At 47.3% G+C, this 13,741-nt stretch overlaps 1 protein-coding gene across 1 annotated transcript in view; it reads left to right on the top strand.

Annotated features, from left to right (window-relative positions):
- The window catches only part of ARHGAP32 (Rho GTPase activating protein 32), a 152,463-nt gene that overhangs the window by 60,023 nt on the left and 78,699 nt on the right, over nucleotides 1-13,741 (top strand). The window contains exon 5 of the mRNA XM_058819022.1: nucleotides 10,900-11,037. Coding sequence (XP_058675005.1) covers nucleotides 10,900-11,037 — 138 coding nt within the window. The remainder of the gene's footprint in view (nucleotides 1-10,899; nucleotides 11,038-13,741) is intronic.

Below are 13,741 nucleotides of genomic sequence, written 5' to 3' on the forward strand. Positions count from 1 at the left end.
AGTACACTGCCAGCTCTAGGGGTTGAATTACATCTGAACTGCTTAATTAACATCATTACTCTGGAGCTGGCATGCTAACATAAAGGATAAATTCATTTACTAATTGGGATAGTAGCTGTTAAGGACAAGGGCTTGACTGGCTGGTGCTCAGAGATTTCCTGCAGGACTGGGTAGGGCAGCACTCCCATCCAGCAGGATTAACCCTGGGCTCTGCTGTGTCCTGTTCTGAAAGCACATTCACCATCCCCTTTGCTCAGCCTGGGGTTTTGGCCTGTGATCCTTAATTCTCACACAGAGTCATGGAGTCCTTGAGGCTGGAAAAGCCCTCCCAGACCATCAAACCCATCCTGTGGCTGATCCCCACCTTGTCACCAGCCCAGAGCACTGAGTGCCACATCCAGGGCTTCCTTAGACACTCCAGGAACCTCCCTGGGCAGCCCCTTCCAGCTTTTCCAGGGAGAAATTCCTCCTGGTGTCCAAGCTGAACCTCCCCTGGCACAGCCTGGGGCTGTTTCCCCTTGTCCTGTTTGGACATGTCACCATGGCAGTGCCAGTTTAGGAAAAAGATACTTTTGTCCCTCCAGGAGCAGCCTGCACTGTCCCAGCTACCCTGGGGCTCTGGGCTTCCCTTCCCTGCTGCTGGGGCAGATTCACTGCTCACATCCATCCACTGCTCACGAGACATGAAAATTACTGCCACCCTTCAGCTTTGGTCTTTAATTGCTCCATTCATGGCTCTCTTCAGATTTTTTTTTTTGCTCTATTTAATTATTTAAACGTGTATTGTGACAGAAATGGGGTCAGCTCTTTGTTTTCTTAACTCTGGATGCATGAGATGCTAAATCAGGGTTGTAGCTGTGTGTGGATTTTGAATGGAATAATTCATTTATAATAAATTTCTGACATCGCAAAAATAAAAACTGTTGTGGAGCTGTTGCTGCTAAAGCACATTTTTTCAGCAGGTGCAAATGTAGGTGTACTTCAAGCTGTCCCCTCAGCATGCCAGGGACAGAGGCTTTTGTGCTCAAATTCCAGTGGAGAAATGCTCAGGAATTTATTTGAGGGGAGGTGTTGCTGGGGAAAGAGGGGATCTGGAAATTACCTCAAGACAAGAGGCTCCCAGTCCATCAGAGCTGCGTGAGGCTGAGCTGCTGGGCATTCTTGTCAAAGGGAACGGCAGTGATACACAACAACCTCAGGTGGTGTCCCTGGTGGAAAGCCCCAGCCGGAGGGGAGGGCCAGGCCCTGCTCTAGGGAGGGATGATGAGGGAGAGGGGAGATCCTTTGTCAGGATGAAGTGCAGGGTCAGTGGAAGTGCTGTCCTGGGAGGGGTTTTGTGAGCAGCAGAGGCTCTCACAATCCCATGGCTGTTTGTTAATGTCGTGTCCTTTGCCTTCAGGCAGAAAAGCAGGCCAGAATTAGAGAGCAGACTGTGCTCTGGCACTGAGGGCCCCTGCAGAAAGCCATGGGCACTGGGATGGACCTTGGCACGGCTCCTGACCCTCATGTGGTGCTTTGGAGACAAGGCTGGGCCTGGCCACAAATTGAAGGGGACACTGGGGCTGTTCTGATGAGACACCAACTCATCCCCACAACTGAGCAGTGCAGATGCTTTGCAGAGGAGCCCTTTGCCTACAATTCACTTGTTTTACAACTTTTCCAAGAGCAAGGCTTGGTTCAAGTCCAGAATGGGAGGAGGACTGTGGGGATATTCCTTCCTGCCTTGCTGTTTGTTCCTTATGGGGAGGTTTGCCATTGTCAGTATGTGTTTACCTGGGGAAGGTGACAGGGCTTTGGGACAAACCATCGAAAGCTGCTTCATCCACTGCCATGCTGTGCAAGGCTGCAGAGCTGCCCTGGTCACCGGGTGATGCTGGGGCAGGAGGCTGAGGGAGCAGCAGCACACAGCCCAGGGGAGCAGCTGGGATGCTCAGCCTCGGGGTGGGGGAAGTTCACAGACCTTGGAACAGCATCTGCACTTCCAAATGACAGATTCACTGCACATCCAGTGGAGAGCAAGCAGGGCAGGAAAGGATGGTTTCAAAAAGGCTCTCTCAAGGCACAGAAACCACATCATAATGAACAGTGTGTGTGTAAAGGCAGAATCATTGACTTATGGAGTCATTTAGGATGGAAAAAACCTCCAAAATCATGGAGTTTAACCTTTGCCACAGCACTGCCAAGCCACCACCAATCCCTGTCCCCAAGTGCCACATCAACACAGTTGTTTTGGCTCTTCAGGGACTGTGACTCCACCCACCACTGCTCTGGGCAGCTTCTGCCAGGTCTTAACAACCTCTTCCATTTAAAAAAATCCAACCTAATGTCCAACCTAACTCTCCTTAGGGCAACTTGTCCTAAAGATACTTCAGTGATAAATCAGAGATGCAGCATTTTTGCTATTTGTAGCAAATATTTACTGACACAGAGCCAGGTAGCAAAATACAGAATCACAACAGTTTCTGAAGTTCTCTCCTGCCAGTTACACTGAGTGCACATGGGTTATTAAACTGGTACTCTGAAGATAATTTGTAATTGAGCTGTCTGGGTGATAGGAAGACTGAGAGTGCTGCTGTTGCACTCAGTAAATAGAGGGGCTTTGCCCAACCCTGTGTCACTTTACAAATAAGTTTTGTTTAGGGGAGTCAATCACAGAATTCTCAGGGCAAACCTGATTTGAGCTTGTTCCCTAAATTGTGGGGGCTTTCCCAGAGTTCCAGAGCAGGTTTGGGCCCCAGGTTTGTGAAAGGCACGGAGCAGGTGTTGGTTGTCGCTCTGAATTGCGTCACTGTGAGGATGTGCCACAGGCTGGGGGATGGAGGCATCAGAAATAAACACAGAGTGTATTTGCCAAGACCTTAGAGCAGGTTTGACACCAAGGGCTCAGGTTTTGACAGATCAGGATTTTCTGTTTTCTAAATGGTGCATTTTAAAGTCATCTGTGGGTTAAAAACTGTGCCTTTATTTCAAACATTGTGGTTTAGGTTTTGGAAAGCTGCCATCAGGGATATTAGATATTGAAGATGTTCTGTCTTAAATATTTCATCTTCTGGGCCTTGGCACCACTTTTCACTCTTTCTTCATAAAACTGATGGCTGCAGCTGCCAGAAAAGCAGATGATTTTCCATTTTGACTCCAGCTTTGTTCACAAAACCTCCCCATAACTGCTTCTGTTTCTTGTGCATTCAAAATAATGTTTCACCCTTCCTTGAGGCTTGATCAGCTGCATCTCCAACACAGATTTTTTTTCCCCTGGGAATACTCCTGGTTTTTATCTCTAACCTTGCCCAGAGGCATTTCTTACCCTGTTAGTGATATTTTCCAAGCACTGGTAGTGTTGCTTCGTTCTGGGGTGTCAGGATGAATGGGGCTGGAAGGGAGCAGTGGCAGATACAGCAGGGTTTTGTTATTTCTGTGCTCCTGAGTGCCTGCTGTTTGTAAGTGATATCATGGATGTCTGACCTGTGGCATAGCAGGCCTAACGGGGTCACGGGGGGTGTTCAAATAGTTTTTTGGGTTTGCACCTACAAAAAATCTCTTTTCTCACTGGCAGTTTGTGTTTGCAAGAGCATGGTTCTGTTCTCTGATCTCATATATATATATATATATATATATACATACATACATACATACATACATGCAAACATATATACAAGCCAGCTGTTTGCTGCCATGGCCTGCTTGAGAAATGAAATTTAAGAAAATTGAGATCTCTGTCTGCCAAATCTGCTCTAGGTGACCTCAAGTAAGGAATTCAGGAAGTTTTGGAAATAGGAAAGCAAAGGAATGGCTTCCCAGAGGGCAGGGATGGATGGGATATTGGGAATTGGGAATTGTTCCCTGTGAGGGTGGGCAGGCCCTGGCCCAGGGTGCCCACCCTGGATCCCTGGCAGTGCCCAAGGCCAGGCTGGGCAGGGCTGGGAGCAGCCTGGGACAGGGGAAGGTGTCCCTGCCATGGCAGGGGTGGCACTGGATGGGCTTTAAGGTCCCTCCCAACCCAAGCCATCCTGGCATTCTGTAATTTTCTTTTGTTTTAACAACCTCATGCAAGTAATTCTAAAGGTTTTTTGTTTGTTTTGCTCCAAAGACAAGTGGTGGTTTGATGGAACCTCCCCCTGTGGCTGAGTGCAGAGCAGTTCGTGGCACGTGTGGGCTGTGGGGTGAGGAGGGAGTTGTGTTTAATGCCTGCAAGGTCCATACACTCATGTGTAGCTGTACATACACCCCCTCACTGCTCTGCTACACGGAGGATGGTGGAATTTCAACTCCCTGAGCTCTGCTCTGTGGCTCTGAAGGGTTTTGTTTGTGGCTCCAAGCTCTCATGTCACAACTGTAATTTTCTGAAGTGCAGAAAAGCAGCCCCCCATGCTGTGCCCACCCTCCTCTCACCCCTGACCCATGCTCCATGGTGGAATTTTGCTGAAGAGATGATTGATATGGAAGTGTTTAAATTACAGCATGGCAGGAGAGCAGGAATGTCACTCGCATGTCGAGGGCTGTAAATCCTGAGTCGAGTTCAAGGTCTGTCAGGCTGCCATTCAGAAATGGGCTGGTTCTGGGAGGAAAATGGCTCTTAGGGTTTCAGGCACTCTGTCTGTGTTGGGTTGTCTTGCTGGGCTCTTACTCCTCTGTACGTGTACAAAACCACTCATCCCCAAAGCCCGAGCCAGGCGTTTATCCACTCCTGGCAAAGCTGTTCCTCTGAGGGACACAGGAACCACTGGGCTCATGGCTGTGTCCCCTTCTCCCCCAGAGAACCACACACCCCTGAGAGTGATTCCCAAGCAGTGAGGACAGACAGGGTGACGCTGCTGTCCCTCAGACCCAGCCCTGTGTCCCCACGTGTGCTCTGGGGGCTCCTGTCTGTAACTGGAATCCAGCAGCACAAGGAAGTCTAATTTTTAGGGGAGAAAAGCTGCAGTGGTTTCCATTAAAATATATTTTTTTTCCTAGTGACTGCAATTAATTGATAATAAACTGATAATTAATGCTGAGAGATTAATTTATGCTGTGGAATAAGACTAATAAGGGTTCACCACATAAATATACCAAATTTTCTCCTCTGCCTTGTGCTCTGTCCATTTGTATTTTCCCTCCATCTTGTGCTTGTTCCTCCCTCGTGTCCATGAGCTGTGATTCCAGGAGGAGTGCTGAAGTTTTAGTGTTTCATTCAGAAATAAAGTGCTTTTATGTTGCCTCAGTGCAAACTCCCTTTAAGTTTTAAAGATTTATGATTTCCTTCAAGTTAGAATAACACACCAGAAGTCATGGAGTCACTTTGGTAAACAAATGTAAGTGTAGATAAAGTGACCTAAGGCACCAGCTACAAACACTTCCTGGGTGAACTCCCTGGGATGGATTTTATCCATCCTGCTATCTGTTTTGACTAAATCTCTAAACCATTTTCTGCTGTGACTTGAAACAGGAAAGGGCTGAAGGGTCAGGCTGGAATAACATACAGAGCCTGAGCCCCAGACAGCTGTAAGAGTCACCCATGGCAGAGTTAACCTGCCCTGCTGCATGCTGCTGCTTTTCCAGCCATTTAATCTCTGGTGTTTTCTTACTGAGGGGTCAAACTGAAGTGACTTTTGCCTTATACTTTTATCTCATTTTCTGCTCTTGCTCTCCATGTGGGCTGCAAGGTTCAGGAGAGCATCCATGTGTTCTCTCTGAGGAAATCAGCATTTGAACCAGAAGAGAAAGGTCTATCCCTGTCTTAAAATAAATAAATCCTAAGTGCTGTAGAGCAAACCCGTCAGGCTGAGGGACAGGAAGGCTGTGTGTGCTGGAGCTCAGTGGCAGCCAGGCTGGCTTGGGGAGGGATTGATGGACAGGGTGGCATCCTGCCTGCTGGCATGGGGACAGATCCAGCTGCAAACAGGAGTTTTTCTTACATAGCAAGAAGATCTGTGAATCTTTAATACAAGATTCTAGTGTGTAAGCTTTGTGAATGGATGGTACCACAAATCCTGGCAGCAGCTGGAGCTCTCTGGCAGGCTGGGTGCCCTGGGTGTTGCTCAGGGCACAGCAGGAAGAGTTTTCTGCCAGATGCTGAGTGGGAAAAGTTAAACCAACATACAAATATTCCACTATGGAACTGACCCGCACTTAGGGGAGCCCCAGTTAGAAAAGAACATGATTCTTGTACTGATAATTGAAGAGTTAAAAAAGAGCATGCATGATTCTTGTACTGATAATTGAAGAGATTAAGGGATGATGGAGCAAAGTGGGCTTTGACTGGGGGAATGAAACTGCAGGGAATGGTTTAAAATTGCTTCCTCTCAGATTTGCAGTGGATAATGTCTGTCTGTTGGTCATGAAGCCATCACTGAGCTGCAGGAATCAGGATGGGAGGAATGGCAGTGGGAGTGACACTGCTGCTCGAGTGCCACAGGATTGAGCTGAGCTCAAGGGAGTAGGAAACTTCTCCAGGCTGTGGCTGCTCATTGTCCTCCCCAGGCCATTTGTTCAGCAGAGCTGAAAATGTTCCCTGTGGAGCTGGGCCCTGTCCCTCCCCATCTCCTCCCGTGCCAAGGGAAGCCTGGAGCGTCTCTGATCTGTGATCTTGCAGTGCTGGTGCCACTGAGGGAGGCTTCAGATCTCTGCCTCACTGGAAATTAAATCAGTTCAGTAGTCTCCAATCATTTCTTTAGCATGACATTTCTCCTTGCTTTGATAATCAGAAAAAGATCAGCAGCTCTGTGCAGAGGCTGAAATCTCAGCAGCATCTCATCCTCCCCAGCAGAGCGAGGGAGAGCAGATCAGGGTGGGAAAAGAGTAGGGATGAGACCAGATTTTCCATTCTGAGAGAAATTCCAGGTTCTTCATGATGCTTTTCATTGTGAATGTTTCTGTAAAAAGCAATATCAAAAAATACTTTGATTTTTTTTCAAGAGGAACTTGTTTTTAAGTCACTGGTCAATTTTTCCTTTTAAAGATCCTGAAACTATTTAATGGCATTATTGAAATCTTCACTTGATATTTGATTTTTTTATTTTAAAGAATTTTGTCACAGCCAGGTTTGTAGTTGAAGGTCTGAATCTGGGAAATCACTTCGTGCTTAACTTCACCTCTTGTGTCCCACTGAAGTGAATGGGATTTAGGCTTATGCTTCTGTAAATCAGGACAATTAATAATTATGGAAATGAAAAGTAATTATTGAATTAGCAAATGGGAGACTGATCAAAAATTTATTTGATCAACAGTTTATGGAAATCATTAAAAACATGAAGAAGACATTTTTGCCATGTGGATGTTGAGTGCCTGAAGCCCCAGAAATTATGAGCTTTGATATAAAATACAGTTAACAACACAAGACCAACTTAACAGGCACTTACTTGTGTATCTAATATTTTATTAGCTCTAAATTTAAAAAGAATCCTGTTGCCAAACCTTTCTGGTGCTTGAGAATTTGCAGGAAAGGGGAGCAAGGTGTACAGTTTTTATATTGATAAGTTATATTCTATGGTTTCCAGTTATATTGGAAACCTTTGTGGTACTTTGGATCTAGGATGAGGCTGCTGCTTTGGCTGTGGCTCTCTGGGAGTCTGGCTGGGAGAATCCAGCCTGTGCTTTCCTGTGCTGGAGATCTGAGGGGAAGCATTAAATACTGTCCAGTTCCTTCCTTGATTGCTGCAGTGATTCCTTCCTGTAAAGTTAACTGCATCCCATGTAAATGTGGCTTAAAAATTCATCACTCTGGCTCCAAATCTGCAAAAATCTTGGCTTAATACAATTTGAAGTGCAGCCTAAAGCATGGGAGCTTTTTGAAATAAGTTATGCCAGGCTTAAAGTTGTAGAATATTGGTAAATACTCCCATTTAGGGTGTTGGAATAACATTCTGCTGGGTGGAAATGTGTTATTGCTCCTGAGGTGCTGCTCTGTGCCAGCACAGCCTGTGCATGGCTGTGCATGAGACAGGAATGGGCAGCCTGGGCAGAGGGGCAGCTGCTGAGCTCTTCTGAGACAAGTGACAGGACCTGAGGAACAGCTGGAGCTGTGCCAGGGGAGGTTTAAGTTGAATTTAGAGAAAGGTTCTTCCCCAGAGGGTGCTGGTGTTGTTATCCTATTGTTGCTATCATATTTCTAGAGTCCCTACCTTCTGAGTGGTTTTCTCACACACAGCTCTTCACAGCAGTGTCACTCCTGCTTCTTCATCAGAGCTCCTCCAAGTCTCTCCCTGAGCAGCCAACACACCCCCTTTTATCCCAGTTATCTTCATTGGCCACAGCTGCTGCCCAATTAAGGACATCACAGCTGCAGCCCATTTAGAGCAACTAGGACTGGGGCAAGGCCACTTATACAACACATAGATTTTACTGGGACTCCTACTATATGCTGGCACTGCCCAGGCTGCCCAGGGAATGGGCACAGCCCGAGGCTGCCAGAGCTCCAGGAGGGTTGGACAGCGCTGCCAGGGATGGACAGGGTGGGACTGTTGGGGGTCTGGGCAGGGACAGGGGTGGAATGATGATCCTGGTGGGTCCAACTCAGGATATTCCATGATTCCATGAAGTAGACTGATCCTTTTGCACAAGAGCCTGATGTCCACGATCCTGGGCTGAGTGACCTGGGAATGGGGATGAAGTTCTGGCCTCCAGGCACCCACAGCATCCATCTCCTGGAGCCTGGGCTGCTGGCAGGGACAGCTCAGAGATGGCTCAGGGATGGGACAGCTCAGGGAGAGCTCAGGGATGGGACAGCTCAGGAATGGCTCAGGGATGGGACAGCTCAGGGAGAGCTCAGGAATGGCTCAGGGATGGTTCAGGGATGGGAGAGCTCAGGGATGAGAGTGCTCAGGGAGAGCTCAGGGCTGGCTCAGGGGTGGCTCAGGAATGGGAGAGCTCAGGAGAGCTCTGCTGGTTGCTTAGCAGCTGCGAGCTGCAGTTTGGAGGTGCAGGAGCCCAGATCCCGGTTCCTGCCCGCGCTCCGGCTCTGCTGCCTGCCCTGCTCCAGGAGCCTCCCGTGGGGCCACAGACACTGCTGCTGTGGGGTAAGCTGTCCCTGCTCGTCCATCAGCTTCTCCTGCTGCTGTCAGCCCTGTGGCCGGGGTGCTGTGGGATCCTGCACACCCTGGCACAGCAGGGCTGACCCAGCTCTGCCTCCCGGCTGCTTTTAACTCTTCCTGCCCTCATTTGTGGCAACCAGGCTGCAAAGCTCCAGGGCAGCCTTTGAAATGAAATAGAATGGAATCAGTGACAGGTTCAGGAACGTTTGACAGATCATTTTGTTGTTTGGGAATGAAATGCCCGGTGTGTGGCAGAGGCAGATCCAGGATCACAGGGATTTCTCAGGCTGCTGTTCCCTACGTTGGTGACTGAACCTTGAAGGTCACACTGGCAGCTCAGTGAGAGAGCAAGAATCCCCTAATTGCAAAAGATGGAGAAATGGGGAAGGCTGACAGCTCCCTGAACAGAATTAGCCTTGCACTCCTGGTTTTGTTTTTCTCCTATAGACAGAAGTGAAATGACATAATGTGGAAATCCCAAATAATTTATCCTGTAGGTGCCTCTTTGTAGGATTGTGAAATATGGTGATTTCTCATGAACTGAAAGCAGTGTTTATGGACACAGTCACAGTGTGGAATTGTCTTAAATCATTAGGACAGGATGTAGCTGGGTTGGAGGGTTTATATCTGCAGTTGCCTCACAGGCTTTGGATATTAATGTAAAACTGATGCCTAGAACTTTGCTGATAAAGAAATCAGCGTAGGGGAATTATGACTGGGAATTCAGAGTAGGCCATGCCTTCTGTATCCCAGGGGAGAGGGCACCTGGCAGAGCCCTGCCAGCCAGGCACAGCAGGTCAGCATTTACAGCTCTGTCCCCTTTGTGTTACCCCATGCATCCCCTGCTTTCTGCTCCACTTTCAGGCATCCCTGTGTCACTTCCAGTCCCTGCACTGCCTCTGAGTGCCCGTGGAACCTGGAGCAATCCCATCCCTTCATTCCTTCCACATCCCTGGCAGTGTCCAAGGCCAGCCTGGACAGGGCTTGGAGCAAACTGGGACAGGGGAAGGTGTCTGTGCCCATGGCAGGGGTGGCACTGGATGGGCTTTGAGTTCCCTTCTATCCCAAACCACTCTGGGATTCTGTGATTAATGACTCTTCATAAAGTGCTTTGACCTGTAAACTGCTGCATTATTACAACATTTTTTATTGACCATAACAGGCCGTGGAGCATTTAAAAGTCATCATTAGATATTAAATGCTTCACAAAGCAAACTGTTCTGTGCTGCCACAGTCCCTTCCTTGTCCCCTGCAGCAGTCTGTATCTTGTCTATATTTTAATTGGGGAAATGCTATGCACTCAGGAATAAATCTGCAGCTAGAATTGTTCATCATGGATTGTTTTCTTAATTCAGCTGAAGGTTTGCCTGGGGCACCTGGCAGAAATTTTGCAAGCTTCAATCCTGCCTTCAGATCTCTGGGTTTATATGATTCTATCTGCTTGGAATCTAATTTCATGCTGTTTATACAACCACTTGGTGATTTACATTTGTGCAAGGACACCTTGTGTTGGAAAATGCTACAAAATCCTTGTAAAACAGGTGGAAGTTAAAGCTCTGGATGGGTCTCATGCTGCTGGGCCACATCCAAACCCATGGTTAAACAATTAAAAACAGGACCACTAATAGCTGGTTTGAGCATGAATGGCTGCTCCAATTAAACCATGAAAATGTTACCTGCAAATTAAAGCAGGAAAATGTTACCTGCAAATTAGACCATGAGAATGTTACCTGCAAATTAGACCATGAGAATGTTACCTGCGAGTTAAACCATGAGCATATTGCTAGGGCACTTTGATCGCTTTCAGATGTTTCAAGGAGAAAGTGCTGTTTGTGCTCACATTTCCCTCCCCTGCCCCTCCGTGACGGTGTGGCTGTGTTTGTGTGTGCAGGGCAGGAGCTGGATTGTGAAGAGGAGCTATGAGGATTTCCGTGTGCTGGACAAACACCTCCACCTGTGCATCTACGACCGCCGCTTCTCGCAGCTGGCAGAGCTGCCCCGCTCCGATGCCCTGAAGGACAGCCCCGAGGTAAGGGGCACCCAGGGCACCCCCAGCCGTGGGGCTCGGGCAAGGAGTGACCTCTGGGGGAGCTTTGTTGGGTATCGGGGACAATTCCATCATGGAAGGGGCTGTCAAGCATTGGAGGGGGCTGCCCAGGGCAGTGGTGGAGTCAATGTCCCTTGACGTGTTCGAAAGTGTCTGGATGTGGCACGTGGGGACATGGTGTAGTTGGTGGACTTGGAGGTCTTTTCCAGCCTCAGCAATTCCATGTATTTCTGGTACACAGAGTGTTCTCACAGAGTATTATTGGAATAAGACCCCAATATTACCAGGTAGGTTGTGCCTGGGCTCGTCTGACCCTTGCTGCTGGGCCAAAGGCAGCAGCTGTGGTGTTTCACCTCAGAGACACCTTTGGCTGGCTGGATGCTGCAGCTGGGCACTGAAACAAACCCAGGCTTGTAGAAACTCAGTTTACCTCAGGTGGAAGGGCTTCAGACAAGGGTGAAGAGGAAAAGGAGACGGATTCCATGGAGGGTTTGATCCAGAGTTTATTCCATGGTCACAGACCACACAATGGCCTTGCTGGAATGTTAAAACTGACTGACAGCCCAGCAGGGGGTGAGGGGGAAGAGAGGTATTGCCACACCTGGGAAGGGACTGGGAAGTCTAAACCAGGAAATTGCAACACACTGCAACATCATATTGTGTGTGTATTCTAGTATTACACACTACTATTATATTCTAATACTAGAATATATAATTACAATATTACTATTACTAGATTACTATATTACTATTACTATATTATTATAATTACTAATAATATCTAATACTAGTAATACTAGTAATATACTAGTAATCAGTATACTTATTTCTAGTAGAGAGTAGTTTTGATGCAGCCTGGGCTACATTTGAAAATTGGCTACCACGAATAAAGTCAAATGTTTTCCACCCCTAATTTCAGTGATCTAAAGGGAAATGTCCTGCAAGTTCAGACAAATTAATGAAGCTCCTGAATCTGGAATGGTAATTGAGTGTCAGGAAAGCTGCTATCCTGTGTTCCCTTAGATGTGAATTTGGTTTTGTCTTTGGAGACTTTGTCAGTGATGTGGGTATTTTCTGGCTTAGTGTTATCAACTCAGCATTCCCAGGGAATCATGCTGTCTGAGGCTGCTGCACTGCAAGAAGAATCCCATTTGGAGTGCTAGGCTTCCATTTTAAACTGAGTATTCCTGGAGTGTTTTTTAAGAGCAGTTGCATTAGTGTGTTATTTAAATGGTCTTTAAAAAGCTCTTTTTCCTCAATGAGGTTTTTTTTTCCCTCAAAGAGATACTTCTCGTTTCTTGGCTTGCTGTCTTCACCCAGAGTATGATGAGATGAAATTACCTCAGCTTCTCACTGCTGATAATTGAAAGATTTATTCGTGTCCAGAAAAATCTCTTGGAAAGCAGCAGGTGAATCATGGCTGCATTGTTTTGGAGGATGTGGACACTGAAATTAGTACCTCCTGGATTTTATAGGGTGTTTGCCATGGAATTTAAGGAACTGACCATGCAGCCCCATCACTCAGCAGAGAGACTGATTTAACACTTGCTTTGGTTTCACACAGGTTATTTCTGAGGAGGATTTAAAGTTTAAATTCAGCAGAAGCAGCAATATTCAGGACAATGAATTCCTGGTTTACTTTTAATTATATTTTAGGCATTCCTGTCTCTTGCATCCTTACTTGTACCACCAATTTAACTGGACTTTAGAGCAAGAGCCTGAAAATCTGCATTCTGTCTGCAAGCACAGAGGATGTGAAGATGCTGAACAGCTCTGCTGCTCTGCAGCTGTGGGGTGTCTCATCATATATTTTTTATTTTGAATTGGCCACGTTGGAACAGATGTTTGAGGAGAACAATGTTTTAAACAGTCCTACAGATTCTGGGCTACAATGCTGCTTTATACCATTGTCATTGGGAGACTCTGGAAGGACCTCAGTGGCTTCTCTGTAATAAAAACCAGTTTACTGTTACAGAAGGGACATGGCAAAGTGTAGTTTTAAACCGCTCCTCTACTGCTTGAAATGTTACTCTTTGGCCAGGGGGTCACTCTGAGGTGCTGCATTCTTTGGGCTCTGCAGGTGTGTGGAAGTGGCACTCAGGGGTGTTCACTGGGTGGCACTCAGGGATGTTCACTGGTGGCACTCAGAGGTGTTCTGGTGGCACTCAGAGATGTTCACTGATGACACTCAGGGGTGTTCACTGGTGGCACTCACTGGGTGGCACTCAGGGGTGTTCACTGGTGGCACTCAGGGGTGTTCACTGGTGGCACTCAGAGATGTTCACTGGGTGACACTCAGGGATGTTCACTGGTGGCACTCAGGGATGTTCACTGGTGGCACTCAGAGGTGTTCTGGTGGCACTCAGAGATGTTCACTGGTGGCACTCAGAGATGTTCACTGGGTGACACTCAGGGATGTTCACTGGGTGACACTCAGAGATGTTCACTGGTGACACTCAGAGATGTTCACTGGTGGCACTCAGGGGTGTTCACTGGTGGCACTCACTGGGTGGCACTCAGGGATGTTCACTGGGGGGTTCTCAGGTGGGTTTGGTGGCCCTATGATACGAGTTGTTTGTGTGTGTGTCCACGATGAGGGCAAAGCTTTAAATTTCAGGCATCTTGACAAGGGAAGTTATGAAAACCTGTGTGAATGTTACAAAATGATAATAATATTATGACTTTC

The sequence above is a fragment of the Ammospiza caudacuta genome, chromosome 23 (assembly GCF_027887145.1).
Source record: "Ammospiza caudacuta isolate bAmmCau1 chromosome 23, bAmmCau1.pri, whole genome shotgun sequence".
NCBI classification, from domain to species: Eukaryota; Metazoa; Chordata; class Aves; order Passeriformes; family Passerellidae; genus Ammospiza; species Ammospiza caudacuta.